The sequence below is a fragment of the Chelonoidis abingdonii genome, chromosome 23 (assembly GCF_003597395.2).
Source record: "Chelonoidis abingdonii isolate Lonesome George chromosome 23, CheloAbing_2.0, whole genome shotgun sequence".
Classification (NCBI taxonomy): domain Eukaryota; kingdom Metazoa; phylum Chordata; order Testudines; family Testudinidae; genus Chelonoidis; species Chelonoidis abingdonii.
The window spans coordinates 8,842,294-8,864,002 of NC_133791.1; the positions used below are offsets into that span (position 1 = coordinate 8,842,294).

The 21,709-nt window shown below is 52.6% G+C and overlaps 1 protein-coding gene across 2 annotated transcripts in view; it reads right to left on the reverse strand.

Annotated features, from left to right (window-relative positions):
- The window catches only part of AGRN (agrin), a 221,549-nt gene that overhangs the window by 118,807 nt on the left and 81,033 nt on the right, over window positions 1–21,709 (reverse strand). Inside the window, exon 3 of one of the 2 annotated variants that reach the window (XM_075060216.1) lies at window positions 12,056–12,076. The exons of the other annotated variant lie outside the window; for it this stretch is intronic. Within the exon in view, the coding sequence (XP_074916317.1) occupies window positions 12,056–12,076 (21 nt within the window). The remainder of the gene's footprint in view (window positions 1–12,055; window positions 12,077–21,709) is intronic. 2 annotated transcript variants of the gene reach the window in all.

Here is a 21,709-nt window from a genome sequence, read left to right on the forward strand (position 1 = left end):
CGGGCCAGACTGACAAGACTTGGAGCTGGGGCGCCCCACCCTCGGGGGGGAAGCTTGTCCACATGAGCCAGGCAGTCTCTGGGCTCTGCAAAGCAGCGCGCAAACGCCAACTGTACTCACAGCTTCTGCTGGAGACGCCCGCCCGCTAGAAATCAGACTGAGACCCACCAAGCTCGTGTCACACAACCCACCGAGCAGCCCTCATATAGTGACCAAAACTTTCCCATCGCCACTGCTCTGGCTCACGGACTCAGTGGTTGCGAAAGGCTCCACAAATCCTGAGCCAGCTGCTGTCCTGAGCGACCTTAAAGCCAAAAGTTAAAGATCTGGATGAAACGCCACAACACATGAGGGGGCTTCCCATCTGGCTGCCTCCACTAAGCATGTCAGCCACCAGTGCCCAGCCAGCACGGAGAGGAGAGAGGCCCTCTACCATCTGCCTCTCCAAACTAGAGATGAGCCTAAACCAGAACAGGCCAGACACCCTCAAACTATGGAAAAACTCTGATCCAGATGTTGCAGCTGCAGCCAGCTCCAAGCAGCCCTACTCCTCTGGCCCCCATGGTTTCAAGGGTGGATGGGAGGTCAGACCCACATACCCTATGGTGGCCAAGCTAAGACAGAGAAGCAGGACAGCATGTAAAAAACATCAACGTGTTAGTAGAAATCAGTCCAGAATTTCCACTCCAGAGGCAAACCAACCAGCCCCTGCATGGGAGGAGTCTGGATAAAATGTTCAGCAGCAACCAGATTCAGCCCCCACCTGCAAGTTCCCCTCCTGCAGTGTAATGTGCCTCTTCCAGGACTGGGAAGCCACGAGCCAAGGAGCAGGCAGGTGTTGCCTATACACAGGGAGAGAGAGAGTCCCCTTCTCTCTGACAGATTTTGCTGCACAGAAACGGTGCGGAGCCGACATCTGTTCCGCTGGAGTCGCAACACAGAATTGGATTTTACTATTTTTTTTTATATAATTTAATTGGCAATTACTTAAATGTGGGGTTTACGCAGGGAAATTGACATCTGGAACTAAGCCCCTTAGACTGCAGCCTGAAAGCAGCCGCACCAGAGAGGGAATGGGAAGCAAGCAGCACACGACTCTGCCAATGGATCTCAGCCCTGTGCTGCGGCACCTCCTGCTGGTTCAGTCCTGGGAACCTGTCTTCACTTGCTTCTGACCACAGCAAGCCATTACAGGGGGCAAGTGGCCCCTGGGACTAGCTGGTCTTGCTTCTCTCCTGGCCAGAGTAGCAGCTCAGCTAGACTGATACAAGGCAGCTTCGCACAACGGTCAGGCTGAGGCCAACACAGTGTCTGTGTGGGCACAAATGCAAGCCTGGGTATGTTTCATTTTGGCGGACTAAGGGTTTTTACTTTATATGACTCTTACTGCCAGGATGTTGTCCGAGGAGTTTCAGTTCTCCAACAGCCTCCTCACAGCTATGGACTCCTAACCCTACAGAAGAGATCTGTACTATTTCTGAGATGGCCTTTTTATAGGCTTCTTTGAACCATCCTATGCCATTTCTCTCCTATAGAAAACAGATAATACCAGTACACAAAATGAACAACAGCTAGAGAGAGGGGGTCAATAGCCATCCCCAAACAATACAAGAACAAGAGGACAGTCAATGAAGTTGGCAGGTGGTGAACTCAAAGCTGCTAAAAGGAAAGCTAGACCTCATACAAGACACAGTTAGCTCTTGGTCTCAATTATACCTTGTGGCAATGAGTTCCACTGGCTAACAGGATTCAGAAAGGCCTGGCCCTTTACATGAGAACAGGCTGAGTTATAAAATATTTTAAAATATCAGCTTTGGAAAGGTTACGAACCCTCCCAGTTCAAGGCATAAACCAATCTCTAACTAAATTTCTTCTTCCCCCCACCATAATCTGTCCCCCCAAAATCCCATAACTGCCTGTGGGGGGAGTTTTTAATTCTGGAACATCTGGGAGAAGCTATTAGACTGCATGGGCCCTTGGTCTGAACCAATCTGAAAATTCCAATGTTGCTATGGGAGGAGTCAAATAAACCTATAGAAGGATTGTATTCTTCATTGCGTTGTAGGTGGTCAGGGGAGGAGACACTCCTACAGAGCTGCATTCCATGGCTAGGACCTTCCACCAGATTTATCTCTATTCGATACTCAGCACTGCCAATCCCAAGCATAAAAAAAAAAAAAAAAAAAAAGTCAGGAGTCAGGTCCCTCCAAACACCATGAGACCTGCCTTCGAGACAGGAGATTGTAAAAGCGAATCATGGTTGGGTTTTTTATTTACTGACCTTCTGCATCTGAGCCTTTCGTGGTCACAGATAAAAGCTTGAAAAAAATGTGGCCCCTAGAGTTGGAAACTCGCTGCTCTTTTCACATGAAAGCTGAGACACTCACGTGACTCCAGGAGCTGGAGCTTTGAAGACACTGAATATTGAGACTTACGATAAAACTACAAGAGCTGGCATACTATCAGGCTTTCCTGTATGCTCTACTTCCCCCACCCCCACTCTTCCTAGCAGTTCTACATTAGGAATTTGATGCAGACTCACTAGAAAAAAAGAAAAATCTCTTTTTCTCACCCGAGTTTGCTCCCCAGCATGAAAACGTAACACGCAGAGTTCCCCACACCCCACCAGTGGCCATTCAGCCTCAGAGCTTTTCCTTCTCTTGTGATGTAACAGCACCATCTGCTGATCTCTCAGACACATGCACCGCACCTGCCAGCTACAAAGCAAGGGGCCCAAAGGCTGCAGCGATTTGGGGCAATGCTGTAGTAGATGGGATTTGTGTTGCAACAGGATAGAGCTCCAATCCACCAGCTCCCAGAGCACCTGCCTTCCTGCCACTTGAGCTAAAGTGGCCTCTCCATTAGCAAAGAGTGAATCCTCCCAGGATTTAGCCTTTGTTTCTGTTCACAGAGCGATCCAGCTTAGCCACTAGTGATTTATGCTGATGAATTTCCATCCCAAGTTGGTCTGCAAGCACCAGCTCATTCCCATGGTGTGCGATTGGCCAGGCAAGTCGCATGGATTTGCTGGCGTTCCCCAACCAGATGACTGCAGTGGCACACCCTTGCCAGCCCGGTGTGGTACAGCAGCTGCTCGGACTGTTTCTCCCCGCTGGCCGCTCCACTAAGGGAGCGTCTACACTTGAAATGCTGCAGCGGCACAGCGTCGACACCCCCTACAGTGACGGGATGGAGGTCTCCCATAGGCTCCGCCCCCACAAGAGGCAGTAGCTAGGCCATTCCTCCACAGCGGGGGCTAGGTTGGCTTAATTGCATGGCTCCGGGGGGTGGATTTTTCCCATCCCTGGAGCAACCTAGCTGGGTCGACCGAACTTTTCAGTGTAGCCCGGGCCTCAACCGCCAACACCTTCAGACTGGTGGCGACTTAGGTTACAAGGAATTCTACCCCGTCTGGGTACCCAAACCTTGAAACAAACACAAAAACACAAACCTTCCCTTTCCTTTGGGAGACCTCCCCTGACCCCAGCCAGCCTCCTTTCCCACAGAGAGGACTCTCCATCCCTCCACCCACCCAGCTGCGCAGGGCTCTCCCTTTTCGCTCCCCCCAGAAGCCCGATTCCTGCCCCATGAGATGCAGGGTGGGCTGACTGGGCCCCTGCTATCCCATTAACCCTTTCTTGTTTTGCCTGGGGTTTGTATGCCCTGTCACCATCACAAGCCTGTTGCAAAACTGCGTAAGTCACCCCCACCACAGGACAATTAGTGAGCAAACCCCTTTTGGGGGGAAAACCCATTGTGCTAAATTAATTAAAGCCACTGGCATCCATTATCCTCTCTCAGTGCAAGGGGTGGCTGGGCTAGCTGCCCTCTCGCGGTCCTACGTTTCTATTACCGATGACGTTTTCCCCAAAGATAAACCAGCTGCCACCCAATGCCTCATGTAGGCACAGACCCTGTTTGACCTCCCCTGGTTATTAGCGGTGTAGGATTTGCGACAGGTGCTGATTCCAGGCAGCAGATGTCTGTTCATCACAATATAGACACGTGCACACAGACATAAGGGGAGGAAAGGTACCCACACCTCCAAGGCGATCCTGCAGCCTCACCACACACAGGTGCTGCCTGCCTGAAGATCGTGAACGGCTGGGAGTTGGATACCACTTGCTGCAAGGGACCTCGCATAAGGGGTCACCAAACCTTTAGAGACAGGCAGGACAAATGAATCAGGCCACATGGGATCGAGAGCAAGAGAGGGACCGGGGGGAACATCCCTGTGCAAAATGCTTTACGGCTAACCACGCAGCAAATCCTTCCCAACCAGCACAGAGGCCCAGGGGCTAAGCCCACCTCTGTACCTAGTCTGTGGGGTGATGGAAAAAAGGAGACCAGGAAATTACCTGCAGCCAAAGCAGAGATGCCCACACCCTGGCCGCATCCCAAGTGCAGGAGTCCCTGCTTGGATGTGCCAGCTTTGCCAAGAGCAGCGGGCAGAGGAGGCGAGGGGAGGGCAGGGTGTGCCAGCCCTCCTAGCAGCGCTCAGGAGCTGACCAGTTGGTCCCTAGCTGGAACCACACAAGGAGGGGGCAGGGCAAGAAATAGAAACTAAGGGCCAGCCTGGCAGACGCTGAACACTCTCTACCAATTGGCTGGAGGCAGCATGCGCTCCGTGCCCCACAGGGCCACACCTTCCAAGAGGCAGGATTTCTGCCTAGCCACCACTGCTCCCACTGAGCCCCTACTCCTCAGACAACCGTCCTGGCAGTCTGGCTACATTAAACGGCCTGGCCTGCCCTTCTCCCCCGGGCCCAGAGCTGGGTCACCACTATGCACCCTCACTCTCTGCCTCCACTCCCCATGCAACCCAGTTTGCATGGGACAATCCAGCCCCAGTATGGGTGGGCAGGGCTTTTCCTATCCGAGGAGACACTGCTTAGCAACTGGACCACAGAACTTGGGAGTCCCTGTCTCTGCTACTGACTGCACTGCATTTGGTAAATTCCTGCACCTCCGTGCCTTGATTTCCCCACTGTACAGTGAGGATCATTTAGACTTGCCCTGTGAGGGTGCCAGGAGGTTTCATCCATCAATTTACACAGTAGCTTCCGCCTGAGGATCCCAAAGTCTTTCTAGAGGGATCCCTGCCGAAGCTGCTCTTCCTATGCCCCACACAGCATAACACACTAACACACGCCAGCAGGGAGCTCTGGGAATGGAAAGGAGAGAGGGGCTGAGCTCACAAGGCCCTTGCAGGAGCAGGCATAGGGGCAGTTTGCTGAGCACCCCGCGCTAAGGTGTATACATGGAGCGAAGGAGGGGAGCAGCATCCCAGCAAAACACCTGGCACTGCTGCTGAGCTCCTCACATGCACAGGATTAAGCCTGTACCAGCCGCTAGCTGCAGCCGCAAGAATGTCAGCCCCAACTCCTGGCCAAGAAGAGTCTGGCGCAGACTTTCAAACAGACTCTCCTGGCTACTGGGTGTCGAGCCTGAACGGCTTCCCATCATCTAGAGACAAACCCCAGAAGCTGCAGAGCTGGCCCAGTGGGGCTGCTCACCGCCAGGAGTGATCCCGCTAACTGCACTCGGAGGGAGAGAGGGGGAGCAAGAGAAAGGAGGAGACAGATTTTTTTGTTCCGAAATAACCTGCTGCTCACCAGCCGCAGCCTCTCTGCAGGGCACAGGGATGCCAGGGCCCCAGCAGGCATTCCGCAGAGGGGAGCTTTGGCACCTCACCTGCTTTGGGGCTGGCAGGCAAAAGGGGCGACCTCGACATGCTGACACCAAGAAGGTAAGAGAGCCTAGCCACACCTGACTGTGGCTAATGAGGCAGCCAGACTAAGCACTGGCGAGCTGAGTGGGCAGGGAGGAAGGATGGAAAGCTAGCAGCTCGTCCCCGTAACTAAGGGACGTTACCAGCCTAGCAATGGGAATGTCTGAGGGGACCTAGCCAGCGTCCAGGGGATTTGAGTTTGGGTTTATGTTTGTGCTGGTGATCACAACTTCAACACACACACGCACGCACCCAGCTTTCAGGCAGTGGTTCTCCAACATGTCCATGGCATGGCCAGTTTCCCTGGAGAGCGCCTTCCCCCCCCATTCCCCCCGCGACATTGCTTAGTTCCATGGAAGCAAGGAAGCATTGCGACAGCATTAGAGAGGAGGATGGAAATAAACAGGCTGGGTGCCGAGGGCGCGGCTGGTCAACTCCAGACACACCCATGGCGTATCTGCTGTTTGTTTGGTCTCCCTGGCAGCAGGACTTCCCGTTTCTAGGGACCCTGTCTGCCCTCTCTGCCAGCAGGGCTGGCTGCTCTCATCTTGTCCAGGCTGCATTGCCAACTGGGCACATTCTCCTCTGGGGCTTTGCCGGGCCTCCAGTTTGGGGGTTACAGCCCCAGTGCAGGACAGGGGTGAAGCAGCCACACAAGGTTCAGAGGCAGATTTCTCTATTTTTCCTGTCATCCCCCCCCACCGTTATCAAAGTTAAATAACTTCAGGAATCCAGGGCCGAGCTGCACCTAGCTGGGGGTAGGAAGCACAACCGCCAGGAGCCAGACGGAAGCAGCTCCACAGACGGTCAGAGTTCAAGAAACGCAGCAGGGATGGAGAAAGCGCAGAACGACGCACCGGTCGAGTGCTTGAAATGGAGACTTGTGACCCAGGAATAAATCTACTGCAGATCACCAGGAGGGGGTGTCAATTCCCCCTATATTACACACACACACACACACACACACACACACACACACACACAAAATTTGGCCCAAGCAGTGCAGGGATCAGTGCATTCCTCTCTTTCCCCAAAACCCTCCTCCCCTGGAATGCAGTCAGGGGCCTGCAGGCCTTGGCTATCCCAACTCTGAACAGGGCCAGGAGTATGGGAAAGGCTGCAGGAGGGAGTGGGTGGTACAAACAGAATCAGCTGCTCCGAAAGGCACAAAACACACAGGACAAATGGGGGAAGGCGAGTGCTGGACGAGCTGCCTTTTGTCTGGCAGAGGAAGGCTTTGTGCAGAAAGATCACCTACGCACGTCACATAAAGAGCCCCATGCATGATTCATGGAGACCCAGAAAAGGATGGGTGAAAAAAAAAAACCCACCAGAACCTAGCCCACTTTTCTCATCCCACCACCCAAAGCCCAGGAAAGCAGGAGGTGCCCTGCTATTGTGCTGCCAGCTGGGAGATGCACTCTGCTGCCATATGCACGTGTAAATAAAATATTAACCCCATTGTCTCAGGCACAGATCAGAATATGCTCCCCCACCCCAAGTGCAATGGGATCGCACGCCACAGAGAGGGGCGGGAGTGAGCAGCCGGACGGGGGCTCAGAGAGCGAGCGCTGCCCGAGAGCTGTCAGGAGCACAGAAAAGATGTTCCAATTTTAAAAATGAAATATTCATGATGAACAATGACGCTTTGTGAGCCTGCAAGGGAGAAGGGCCATAACAAGCTTCAGCCAGCAGGGGGCACCCTTGGGCTTGGTTCTGTCCCTTTCTTAGGTGCATTGCCAGGGAAGGGGGGTGGTTTAGTTCACTTCTGTCTCCCAGCTCCTACCCGCTAGGCCAGACTGCCCACGTCCCCATGGTGACAGGCACAGGCCAGTGGGACAACTCAGATCGGGCTCTCCCCCCACTCCGGGGGTGCCCCAAGCCAGAGTTTTGGTTTGTTCCCTTGCACTGAATAAAGAGATCGTAAAGCAACAAGCAGCGGCTTATAGGCTCAGCTTCACCAGGCAGCGCTTCTGCGGCCAGCTGTCCTGATTTTATAGGGACAGTCCTGATATTTGGGCCTTTTTCTTATATAGGTGCCAATTACCGCCCACCCCCATCCCAATTTTTCACACTTGCTAGCTGGTCACCCCAGGCCAGCTGTTAGCAATTAACGTGCCATGGCACAAGAGAAGCATGGGCTGGAGCCAGACAGGTGTGCGCCAGCCTGGGAGGTGGATTCCATGGGATACTGGTGCAAAGGAGAAGGAAGCTGGCAGGAGTACGTCAATACGGGGGTGTGCAATGCACGCACACACTCTCTCTCTCTCTCTCGTCCAATAATCCCTGAGGTGCAGCGTTAGAAAGGACTCCCACCGTTGGGCCACAGAGACCAGGGGTCTTGGCCACATGGCAGCTCCAGTGAACACAAGAGCAGGCCTGACAGGCTGCTTTCAGGAGGGGGCAGTGGCGTACATGCCAACACTTGTCTTGTCCTCTGCACCAGCCGGCAGACACAGAGTGAGCCTGTGAATGTTTGTGGAGGGGGGGCCTCCCGCAGGGTAAGAACACAGCCATGTTCCGAATTCCTTCCTCGCATGCTCTCCATAGCTGCAACTGCTAAACAAAAGAGCCGACAGCATTTTCCTCCCCCCCACCACCAACCCCCCGGCATTCTGGGATTCCCAGCTCCAGGGATCACAGGGGAGCGGGCACCCATCCATCCAGTGGCTGGTTGCACTGTGCACCCTTGCCTTGCCCTCTATGGCTGAGCCGAGCACATGTGTGGGGTTTGTTTTAATGACGGGGCTTCTCCGTTTAACGCCAACATCAGCCCACATGGTAGCTGGGGGAGAAGCGCCGAGCGGTTAAGGATACAGCCTGGGTGATTTGGAAATCAGACAGGCAGAGGAAGGACTGGGACTTGGGGCCACTGAATGGCTTGCAAACCATATCAGGGTCTGAGTACAGTGTGGGGAGGGAGGATCTTTGGAAGGTGCTTCCACCCCCACCTCCAACTGAGATGCATGACTGGAAGCACAGCCCTTGGCATCTCAGCTTGCACTAGGATTTCACCCACTCAGCTGCAGCAGGGGTAGACGGTGCCACTAAAATCCAAGGCCTGTCTACATGGGGAAAGTTGTCCCGGTTGAAACTACAGGGGCGATTTTAAACGGCTATCACTAAAACCAGTGAAAACTCCTGCGTGGAGACTCTGGTTTAAGAGAGGCTTATTATTGGGCATTAGCTTAAATCGGTAAGGAAGCAGGGTAAACAAAACAGAAAAAACCCTCAAACCAAAATCAGAGCATCCACCCCCAGGGTTTGCACCAGTTTAAATACCAATGCATGTTAAAATCAGTGCCACTTTCCCTTGTCAGCAAGGGCTAACTCAGCCCTCAGCTCACACACTGCTCCAATCAACAGTTACCGCCCATTTTAATTCAAGCCCTTTGGCATGCATTGCCCCTGCCAGCCCCACATGGGGCAGGAAAGCATTTCCTAATTGGGAGAGCCAAAAGAGCCGGCAGAGTTGAAGCAGTGATCTCTCCGTTTCCTCCCGCACAAGCCATGGGGGAGCTGCAGCTGGGTAGAGAGCTCTAGCTGTGTAACTGGTAGGTCACTGTAAGAGGGTTACCTCTGCTCAAGCGTCTGCAATCCACCTCCCACTCACAACCAGGCCTCTAGGGGAATCAAAAATGGGCTTGTCTTTCCCTGTCCTCCCTCAGAGCTGCCTAGCCAGCTGGTAAGCACAGGCTGTCTCCTCCTGTGAGCCAGTACTAAGGACACCTGATCTCTCCTCCCTTCATGGCCAAGGCTGAGAATGGGGCAAATCCAGACTCTGGCTTGGCTGCATTTCATGCACTGACTCCATCTCCTTCCCTTGGAACAGTTTCTTACTGGGGAAACAGGCTGGGGCTCTGAGATGAAAACCAGAACCAGACACAGTTTGTTCTCCGAACATTAAAAATCCCAGTGAGAAGCTGCCCTCTGGGAGGGGAACAGGCACAGAGAGAAAAGCCCTGGACCATCTAGTCTGGCTATCAGGTCAATCACACCCCACCCCAGGCAGCCAGACCCCTCCCACGCAGGAGTTGCGGTTCCCAAGATCCAGCTGGGTTTCCAGAAATAGTCCAGATGCCCAGGAGGTAATTCCCTTTCAGAAGAGGTGAAAGTAAGCCAGTACAGTCTGGTACGGACCAGCTTCTCCGGCAGTGATTTGAAGGGCTCAGGGCTCCAGTTGCTGCAGGGAGCCCTGGACCCTTTAAATCACCACCGGAGCCTTGCCGCTACTACCCCAATGGCAGGAGCACCGGGCCCTTTAAATCCCCGCCCAAGCCCTGCTACACCAGGATACCAGCAGCAGGGCTCCTGCGGTGATTTAAAGGGCCCGGAGCTTTGCAGCGGCTAGAGCCCCGAGCCCTTTAATTCACCCCTGAGCCCCGGGGCTCCCAGCCACCTCTGCAGCTGGTAGCTCCAGGGTGATTTAAAGGCCCTGGGGCTCCCAGCCACAGCCAGAGCCCCAGGGTCTTTAAATCTTGAAAGGCCCCACCTCTTCCAGTTCCCACGCCCCCACTCAGGACTCCAGCATATCGATAAGTCCTTTAAGTTAAAGGCAGGGGTGAAAGTCAGACACCCAGTCTCTAGGCTTGCTCACCTCCCCAGCCCAGCTTTCCAGCCCACCAATCATTTGGGGGCTGGATGGATGCTGGAAGAGGGTTTCGTTAATATCATCTCTGCCATCCCTTCCTCCTGCCAGCTGGGGAGAGCCCTCCAGCACCTCTCTCACCTCACAGGGAGCTTGTACCAAGCCCTGACCTTCCCTTGGGCAGTCAGTGCATGGGGAGCAGGGAGAGCCGAAGGGGGCTGAGAGCCAGAGGAGAGGGAGCCCTCCCCATTGCTGCAGGACAGGGAGGAGCTACCCCCCTGCCACCACTGCACTGTCCCTTGAAGAGGTGGGAGTGCAGGCTGGGATTTCAGAGCCCCCAACGTCCTGGCAGTCCCAGCCAGCCTCCCCTCAGTCTCTGGCCGTGCAGCATGCAAGTTCCCACAGACCCTAGCTCTGACTGCACTAGGGTGACCAGATGTCCAGATTTTATAGGGACAGTCCCAATATTTGGGCCTTTTTCTTATATAAGCTCCTATCACCCCCCACTCTCTGTCTTGATTTTTCACACTTGCTATCTGGTCAGCCTAGACTGCACAAATCTAACCCCAGGCTCCACCACAGGCCTGGGGAGCGTCTCAAGGATCCAGATGAGGAAATTCACTCCAGAGTCTGACGGTGAGAAAGCAAGAGCAAGAGACACACTGTACGCTGTAGGAGCTCAGGTTCTGGCTTCCCTAACAAGGCAGGGCTGTGCCATAGCTGCCAGTCGACCTTACAAATACACACAGCAGCAGGGGCCGGATCCTCAGCCAGCGTTAGACTCTGCTGAGGGCCACACTGAGTTATACCAGCTGAGGTTTAAAACCATCAGCACTGCGGCTTCCCTGCCCCTCTTGGCTTATCTGAGTGTGGTTAAGTCCCAGCCGGGGAGGTGGCCTGAAATGCTGGGATATGGGGAGCTGTGCACGCTGAGCCAATGCTGGGAGACTCTGCCTATTTCAGGAGGGTGGATTCTTTGTGTGGAACACAGCCCAGTTTACATGAACTGATAAAACATCTGGTGGAAAGTTGGTGCATTTGGTTTTGGCCTTTTAACCCTAAAATCCTCCAGAAGAATCCACATGCACACAGCACAATTCTCCCTGCTCCCTTCATCCCTGCCTTCTGGGTGAGGGAACGGCCAGAAACTGAAACACAGACCCTGGGAGACAAGAAAGCAGCACCACAAGAAGGAAGAATGGGAGGCAGAGAAGGCTGGCGGATCCCTCGGCCTGCTACTCTCCCGGGAGGATGGAGTCATACCTGGGGCAAGGGCTAGGTGACCAATGTCATTAGATCACAGCTCTGTATCTGCAGAATTCCGATGACTGAACCCTGCCGCTGGTCCATTGCAGGGAGATTAAACGGACAACGGCTTTAGCCTGGCTCCGGAAGGCCACCCAGAGAGCTAGTTAGTGGGCAGAAGGTAAGAGCCAGACCCCCATGGGAGCGATCCCAGGAGACATCCAAGGGCAGACGGTCTTTCAAACTGTGATCTAATGGCAGTTGTGACCCCAGAGGTTCGTGCATGCCCAAAAGCCAGCAGGAGGCCACCTAGGAACAGGCAATCTTGCACCCACCTCTGGAAGGCTCCCTATTGCTCAAGCACATCCAAAGTTGGATGCAGAACCTTAAATGGAATGGAGGGGGAGGTGCAAGGAGGGAGGAGAAGACGATCTGAGGTTGGTTTGATGATAGATGAAACAATGGCATTAGGATGATACACCATCACTTACCCGCGAGAAGCCTCCTATGTTCTTTAGAAAGCAGTGGAAAGAGAGGAGGAGGAGAAAAAGGAGAGAACAAACAGTTAGCGCAGCAACACAGACAGCAAGACGAAAGCTCTCCCAGCCCCTCAAAGCACCCTCCTCCTGCAGCCCTGCTTCCATCTGCCCCTTAGAGGGCCTGCAGCTCCCTCTCCATTGCCCAGCCCAAACCTGGGCCTGTGGCAACCACTCCAGCACCTCTAGGTCCTGCTCTCACCTCCCCCTCCCCGCAGGCATGCAAGAGTTTAAGTGGCGGTGGAGCCCCTACGATGATATTTTCATTGTAGGGGTGCTAGCTCCCTCCCCACCCCATGGTTCCGCCACCCCCAGGGGGCAACCCATTATAGCTGGGACGATGGCTGAGTAGCACGTGGAGAGAATGAAAAGGGAGGGAGGGAGTGAAGAGAGAAGCGGATACCCCAATATACGGTAGCCTCCATGGCTGGAACCATGAAATGCTAGTTGGAACTCACATTAGGAAGAAAGACAAAGGGTCAGAAGAGTGACACCCCAAAATAAGCCCCCCAGGCATACGGAAGATACAAAGCTAGGCCGTGTCTAGGGTATTGAACTGGGATTTGGCCGACCCTCATTCTGTTCCTTGTGGAAATCACATCCCCTCTCCGTGCTTCTGTTTCTCCTCCTGCCCTCGGTCTGGGTTCAGGGCAAGGAGCAGCTCTCATCTGGTGTCTGTATAGAACAGGGGTGGACAACCTATGGCACGCGTGCCGCCTTCGGCATGTGAGCTGATTTTCAGTGGCACTCACACCGCCCAGGTCCTGGCCACTGGTCGGAGGGGCTCTGCATTTTAATTTAATTTTAAATGAAGCTTCTTAAACATTATTAAAACCTTATTTACTTTACATTCAACAACAGTTTAGTTATATATTATAGACTTATAGAAAGAGACCATCTAAAAATGTATGACTGGCATGGAAAACCTTAAATCAAAATGAAGAAATGAAGACTCGGCACAGCACTTCTGAAAGGCTGCAGACCCTGGTATAGAACCTAGCTCTCAGCGCCTGGCTGAGGCCACTATGCAGCATGGTCCTGAGGAAGGTCAAACCTCAGGGGAAATATGCAGAAAGTGGAGAACAAAACAAGACTGTTGCATCCAATATTTAAAATGAGACAAACCCTGGGGGACGGGGGAGAGAGAAGAAGGAATAACCTAGGATTTACCCAAGACTATATGTGCAAGAAAACGTTATGATAAAACACTAACTACTCAGATGTCCACAACTCCTCTGCACAAGGGAAATACAGATCATTGCATTTCCACTGAACAGCACTTGCCAGTTACCAGCTGCATCACTTGAACTCCAGCACCTGGCTTTCCCCTTGTGCACTCAACTCCTTTGCTAGCAGATGCACATCTCCAGCTTCTGATGCAGACTTTATTCCCCTTAACCCATATACTTGGCTCCAGCAATTGTTAAGGCTTAGGCGAATACACAGGGTCGGTACTTTCAGAGGTGCCAAGCAGCCACTGGCTTCAACTGGTGTCCTGGATGCTCCACCTTTGAAAGTTGGGCCCTCACTCAGTCAGAGAGATCAGATCTCACCTCTCCAAGGACACTACTAAATGAGTGCTTTAGGGAAGTGATCTCCCCACTGCTTCAGCCTCTCCCTCTTCCTCTTCCAAACCAAGGAGAAAAGCAAATAATCCTGCAAAATATCACACACACACACCCCGAGCCCTTTAATCCCCTGTATGTCCCATGGTTCAACAGCTGTGCTGCTAAACTCAAAAGGTGATTTACAGAAGTCACCCTGGGAGTTCTCCGGTTTGCTCTTTAAACTCTCCATTAGTGACTCCCAGGTGTGGCTGGGATCGCTTCACAAGCCATGGGCCAGATTCAGGCGCCCTTACTCATGCCGGAGTAGGGCCTTGTGCCCCACTGAAGTCGATGGGAGCACTCGGAGAGCGGCGTGCTAGGACCATTCCCCACAACCAAGAACGTGGCCCCCAGAGGGAAGTTTGATGGCCAGAGCTGCCAGTTCTGCCTCGGGTCTGGAAGACCCAGCTGGGTTCCAAGCATCACCAGCAGCCGGAAGGACATTTCAAGTGGTGCTTGGCTGACTATTCTCAGCGTCTGACGGGGGGCGGAGGAGAAATGGATTTCAGCCTCCAGCTGGGAGAGCCAAGCTCCCCAGTGGGGATGGGGAGGGAGCGTGCTGAGAAGATGGACATGCTGGACCATATGGGGTGGGCGGGGGTGACAACCCAAGGGAAGAGCTAGGCTAGAAAGAATGGGAAGTTGGGGAGGGAATTGGCCAGGAAGTGGCTTGGCAGTCTCAGGCGGAGAGGACTGCAGCCTCCTGGGTGCTCTGGGAGCAGCATCAGCGGCTGCTCCCACAATGGGCTGCGGATCACAAGCCACGCGTGACGCCAAAGAATCCGGCCAGTCAAGACTCTTCGGGGAAAAACCGAGTGAGCATTGAGGGCTGGAGCCGGGAGGAGGGAGGCAAAGCAAGTTGAAAATAGCCCCAAAGTGGCAAGGTTATTTGGGGATAATAAATAAAATAAAATAAATAAGGCCCTTTGGCCCAAGCTGGTGTGTGAAAAATACCTGTCAGATTAGTGAGCATCCCAGCCCTCCCTCCCTCTGCTATGCCGTCTCCAGATTCAACCATGCAACTTCTTTTCATTCCCGCTCCCAGGTCAGTAAACTGTGCCCCAACACCAGCACTGGCATTGCTGCGAGATGGGAGAATGGGCACAAACTTTATCTCGGCTGGCACTTGGAAGACTTTGCCGGGTCTGGGCAACCTGCAGGATACCCCCAAGGAAAAGAGCTGGGCTCTAAGCCCTCATCCTGCCTCGCTGAAGGGAGGCTCCAGAGACAGCCATGAGGAGGGTGGGATGCCAGATCTCCAAGCAACCTTGACTGTGTCAGAAAGCAGACAGATAGGCCATCAGGGAGGGTCTAGCTTTATTTGGTCCTGCCTCGGCACAGGGCACTGGACTTCTCAAAGTCTCTTCCAGACCAACATTTCTATGATCCTCCCAATTCCTCCGGAGCAACTGGCTGCAGGAGCAATGAGTGTCAGGACAAGGGCACCTGCTTGGGCTGGGACACACCAGATAACAGATCTGGCCCCTTTTGCCAAGCACCAGGTGCCTGGGGAGGCAGAGTGGGGTGTTGGGAGTTAAGGACAGGCAGAGGGGCCTAAGCATTCCAATACCGCTATGATGGGCATCCTAGAGATACACGCATCGATATTGGGGAGGGGAAGTTCCCTGGCAAGTGTCTGAGGAAAGGAAGCCCAGACCTAACCCCTGGCTGTGCCGAGGGTCAGAACAAAGATCAGAGGAGCATCTATCAATCGGATTTGGAGCGACCTTAAGGAATCAGTCACTTAGAACCACGTGTCCCATGAACTCTCCGAAGCCCAGGTAGGCCCAGAACAGGGGAGCCTTAGGAACCCATTTTAAAAGGCACCACATCCCCTACAGAAGAAAAGAGAATGACACTTCTAGCCCACATGGTTCCTCCTTCCACCCCGCACGCAGCCGTCCCCACTACTGGCAAATCAGTGTTTATCCAGCTCCAAGCACCATGGCGTCTTGGTCCACGATTAGGACGCCTAGGCTGTACAGTAATACAATTAAAAAAATACAATGAAAGGTGTCAGACTGACAGTCCTGGAGCTGGAAGGCCTCTGGCTACCTACACAACAGGAGCGTCGCCAGTTCTCATCATGCTTTGAGTCTTTCTTGAAGCCCCAAGCAGCTGGAGTCCTGAGATGAAACAAAGATCTCAGACTGGATTTAGGGAGAAGAGCTTGAAAACATGCCCTGAATGCCCTGCACAAAGCTCAAAACAAACCAGGAGGCAAAGAAAACTCAAACAAAAACCTCATATAAAGCAAATCACATGATTTTGGGAAGTGGGGGGGCTGCCTCCTGATTATTGACCATCTGGAGTTGGCACTGGTGGAATTGGCATAGACTGGGGGCTGTCCACCCTGCTTAACGTCCCACCACTTCTCCACCAAAAAAAAAACCCCAACACATTAAAAATGCAACTGTAAAGAAATCACAGGCTGACAAAATGAGCCTCAGACACAGAAATTCTTGCCACGAGCAACCCAAGGGGAGCTGCCCCCGATTGGCTTCATCTTCCTCACCCCCCAGGCGAGCCACTGAGAAAACACACTTAAGCACTTTCACCCAAGTACCTAGAACTGACCCCACTGAATACTCAGAGTTGTGCAACACTGTTCCACAGTGGGACGAATGGTCTTAGGGTGACCAGATGTCCCGATTTTATAGGGACAGTCCCGATTTTGGGGTCTTTTTCTTATATAGGCTCCTATTACCCCACCCCCGTCCTGATTTTTCACACTTGCTGTCTGGTCCCCTAAATGGTCTATATGACCCCAGCCCCAGGAGCCATGTATGCCTTAAAGCAGGAGAAAAATAAGTTCCTGGGAAGGAACCATGGGAGCGAAGTAGGATCTGGGAGTTTGCGAGGATCAGTCAGTCATTTTTTCAGGGGTTCAGAGGCAGATGGCAGGCACTGCAAGGGCAAAGTATCTGAAGGGCGTTTATAAGGCCCAAGCAGTAAAGCTGTGAACAGGACAGAACATGGAAATTCACCGAAACGCAATCAAAAAGTAAACTGGTTTGTTGCATGGAGGAACTCTCCAGAGCGCCAAACCTTTGCCACGTAGCTGTAACCCAGCACACCTGCCCCATACTACACCATCCGGCAAGCAGGTTGCCAGGCAACAGCGATGCTGTATCAGTTGGTTACATTTCAAGACTACTTGGCACATACAGCATTTCTCCTCTGCTGATCCTGAAGTGCTCTGGGATCCTGAGTTAATTCTGCTCTACAACACTCTGAGGAAAGTACATCCATCATCACTGCCATTGTCGCTAGCTCTGATACAGCACTTTCCATTAGTAGAGGTCAGAGCACTTTGCAAAGGTGTCATTATCCCCATTTCACAGATGGCACAGCGGAGGGTTGCTGTCACGCCCCAGCCGTGATTCTAAAAGACTGTTTCCTGGGTGTTCAGATAACTCACAGGAGGTCGGAAGCTGGGTGTCATGCATTCTCCAGGATGAAAGCCCCATCTCTTTGGCCAGCATGATGCAGCCTCATAATTCTCCTTGGGGGCAAAGATACAGGAGGGTTTAACACAAGGCACTTCCAGAAAGCCACCTTTCCCCTGGGAACGGCTGTGGGCAGCCTCAGGTATCTGGCAGAGGAACAGACTCTAGGGTCCCGTTGGGGCTTTGTGCTTGGCAATACACATTGCTGCCTGCCCAGCACCATGGCAACTGGAGCTTTCATATGCAGATATCAAAACCCAGTGCTCATTGGGCCCATAACAATAGCTCTCTTCTGAGAGTCTGGAGGGGAGAGGGAAGCCGCAACAAAGAGATACATGATGAACTTCCACAGCCTCCAGAGCTGCAGCCCTCTCCAGAAAGGGAAGTTAATGTCCAGAACCCCAGAGCTGGAGGAAGGATCGACCTGGGGTCCCATATAAAATCCCACTTTCCTACCTCCATCCAAGTTAAACCCTCGGATGTTAGAACACACACAGGGATGAGGCTCTTAATCCAGCCCTGGTTCTTGAGAAAGGGATGCCCTTTCTTATTCCCCAGAGGCATGTTTCACCAAAGAGCTGGCTGCATTTCAGTGGCAAGTAATTACATGTGGTGCTGGAAGGAGGCGAGCTACTGCCGCTGCTTCATGCACTGCCTTTGTGCAAGTGAGCGGCTTAATCGCAAGACAGCAGGGCTGAGGGAGAGCACAGAACAACCCTGCACTGGAGCAAGGACAGCACAAGAGATGCACGCGGTGCCACAGTAGGAGGCGGTGTTTACGCCTAACCATGGCACGCTCTTTGGGGCAGGCGCTGCCGTGTGTCTATGCAGCACCACCTAGCACTAGGGAGCCCCAGATCCTGGTTTACTTTAGGAGTTTCTATGGTGCCTATCACCATAGTAACTCCGCATCACACAATCTTTAACAGGTGTATGCTCACATGGGGAAACCGAGGCACTCTTGGACTATCCTTCCTCCGGCTACTAGTGCAATATAAAATAGCATCAATGGCTTGCAAGCAGGGAAGAACTCGCTGATGGGAGCCCCAGCTTATGCAAATAACTCATGGGTGGATGAAAAGGACAGGCAGCCTGTATTGGCAAGCAGCTCCATCTAGCACAGAGTAGCCAGTACAGGATAGAACCCGCTGACCCCCATTTACCAGAAGGCTTCTCTTACTGATTACGGCTTCCAAGCTGAACACGGCTCAGGCCGCTTCGCTCTTCAGGGGCGGCCACCCATACTTCACATCTTGAGAGCTAGGCATCTGCCCACACGCCAGCCTGAAACGCGTTGGGACCGCATTGCCGCACTCCCACATGCCGCAGCCCAGGGGTCAAGGCATCGCCAGTCTGCCTCGACACATCCCTGCCCTCCGCCTCCTTCACAGCGGTCAGGGAAATGACAGGGTTTTGTGGGATTTCTCACGTGCACTTCATTTCTAGAACAAATGCGCAATTGAGGCAAACAGCCCGAGAGCCTGCGCTAGCTTTCAACTCCAACGGATTTAACTTTGCTTTGATTTTCCTTTCATCACACTGTGGCTCAATAGAGCAGATGCCAACATCAAGGGGCGGAGGGGGGGGGGAGTAGTGAGTTTTGTTTTAATATCTATTTTAAACAAGAAAGAAGTGCTTCTGTTTCAAGTTCAGATGTATTGACTTTGAGCAGTTCCACACTGCGGACAGAGGAGGAGCATGTGGGTTTTGTGGGGGTTTCATTGCAGGACAGCAAGCCAAAGTAGGTGCTGTGCTTAAGGGGACATGGTCAGATGAATGCGCAGGGTTGGCCAGCCCTGGGGCAACGGCAGCTCACCTGGGCTAGCATCTGTATCAAATCAGCAGGACTGGAACGCTACTTAGCCTCTGTAGGTCAACACACCATGCAAAGGTGGGCACATATCAGCCCCATATAGCTGGGGAAACCGAGGCATGGTCGGCTAAAGTCTGAGAATACGCTTCTGAAAATCAGGACGAAAGCGACTTGACCAATGTCACCCAACAGGCTAGTGGCAGAGCTGGGCTTAGACTGCCCAGTATAAGTACAGTGCCAGCTCCCAATGCCCTGAACCCTGCTACAGTCTTAGCATAATCCAGACCCTTGGGTAAACCACAGCCGTGTGTAAAAACGTGTGTAAAAATAGAACTCACGTCAAGTTAGTGGCCATGTAGGATTTCACACTTATCGTTATGCTGAATGCCAAGGCACTTGGAATATCCCGTCAACAGCAGGGTTCGAACCCAAAGGCTCCTGCTGAAAAACCCACCATAGGCCCCAGCTCTCGACTATCCTCACCTCGTTCACTAACAGCAGAGTGTCTAAAGCACAGAGCAACTCTGATTCCCCATAGAAGAGGGGCAGCAGTAACCATACACTAGCCAGCCCATTACCATTAAAGCTGCTCAAATAATTGATCCCACAAATCATTTAACTAATGGATTTTAATGTCTTCCCCTTCCCACGCTTTATCCTACCAGCTCCAATTACCAAACCTCTCTCTAGGCTCGGAAGGATTAGATTTTTAATCAGTAAATGTTGGCAAACGTCAGTTTCACCGTACACACACACACACACACACACACACACGAAAAAATTTCCATCCATAATAGAAATGTACAGGTGGACCATGTCACAAAAATGCTTGTGTGTAGGGTTTGATTTAAGGATATTTACTTGGTCTATTTGGACATATGATGTTGACAATGTGTGCTTTAATGGCAATAAAACTTTAAATTATTATTTTAATCTCAAGCACTGCTGTCCGTAAATAATTATTGTCTGGACCCTCCATTATCTGATCTTCCCATCATTTTCACAGCTGTGAAAATTTAAAATAAAAATAAAAAATGCTTAAAAATAAAATGTCAAAATTATGAAAAAGTCAAAATTGACTTCTGCCAAGCCCCCCTATCTACAGAGAGCTGGCAAGTCTCGGCTAAGGTACGGACAGTGCTTTGAGGTCCTAGGATAGAGATTCCGGAGAAGAATTGCATAAAGGCACGCTGCACGCTGCCGTTGGCTACTGGACCACTGATCGGACCATTGCAACTTAACCCTGCAGAAAAAAAAACAACAATGAGCAGGGGACTGAGCCCTCCCGAAATATCCAGGTGCAACTGCAGGAGGCAGGGATCCCACAGAGAGTTCCTTCTTGTATCTATCTTCAAAAAGTCCCTGAAAAGCGCATTTGCTCCCACACTGGGGGGCCATGCTCTGAACAGCTGCTGTACCAACAGGCCATATACTCTGCCTTCAAAGAGGAGCTAGGCCTGACCTCTGCTGTCACCCTCTCCTATGAAGCCCTCCCCAACCCCAACGCTTCTTAAAAGGCATGTTCCCACTCCTATGCCCTGCCAGATTCCTTCTTCCTCCCTCCCCCCTCCCCCCATCTCCAAACTCATCAGCCAGAGCCTGACTTGAATTCAGCAGCACCCAGGCGAACGGCAGAGTGTCAGCAAGTCAGCGGAAGGCGGCACCATTCGTAGATAGCATGGGTGCGGGAGGACTTGCCAGAGTCCATTAGGCCAACCCATGTTGGCCGAGCTGTTAAGAAACAGGCTCCAAGCAGACAGGATCCAAGGGTCTGTCTACACAGCAACAAAAAGCTGCAGCACTGAGTCTCAGAGCCGGGGTTCAGCGGATTCAGACTGGCGCTGAAATCCGGCAGGGGCATTTCAGAGCCTGAGGTCCAGCCTGAGCCGGAATGTCTCCACTGTTTGCAGCCCCGCAGCACCAGCCTGACTAAGTGGGCTAGGGCTTCAAGACTCACTGTCACGGGATTTTCCTTTTGCTTTGTAGACATACCCAAGGCAACTTAACAATGGAAAACAGGGCCCTGCCTTTACCACATCGTGCTAGCAGCAGGCCAGGCCTCCCTGCTCCACTACCTCATCTTTGCTCCTATCACCAGAGCCCAGCAGAGGGTCGCTTTCCCCAACCCACCTGGGGGAAGCCCTGGCAGGCTGGCAAAGGACGGGTGGAGACAGGGAAAGAGCAGCTGTGGGTCCCACAAAGAGGGGCCATTGAATTGGACGGGGTATGGGGGGCGCAATCGGAGCCTGATTTCCTCTACATTCCTCCAGGGGAGCAGCCCAGCTTCAAATTAGAGGGTAGCAGTGACAATCCTCGAATGCAAAGGTTAAAACAGCTGAGCCAGGAAGAGATTAAAAAAAGTCAAGAGACCAGCCACTGAAAAACATCCCCCACAGTCCTTTGGGGGCAGGGCCCGTAGTTTGGTTCTGTGTTTGTACAATACCTAGCGGCCCAGGGTCCTGATTTGAGACTGGGGTTGCTAGATGCTACCACAGTACAAAGAAGAAATTATCTGCTTCTCTCCCACCCGTTTCTACGCCCAAGTGGCTGGAAGGCAGTGAAGCTACAGGGCAGAGGTGCATGTTGAGAGCCTGAAGGAAGCCGAACAGCTTCAGTCCTTAAGAAGAAAATAAATCTTGTTCAAAAAATGAAATGTAAACAAACCAGAAGGGATCTGCTTGTGAAGGGCCAATGCACGACAGCTTCTGCTACCCAGCACACAGGCTCCTCCGGCACTTAG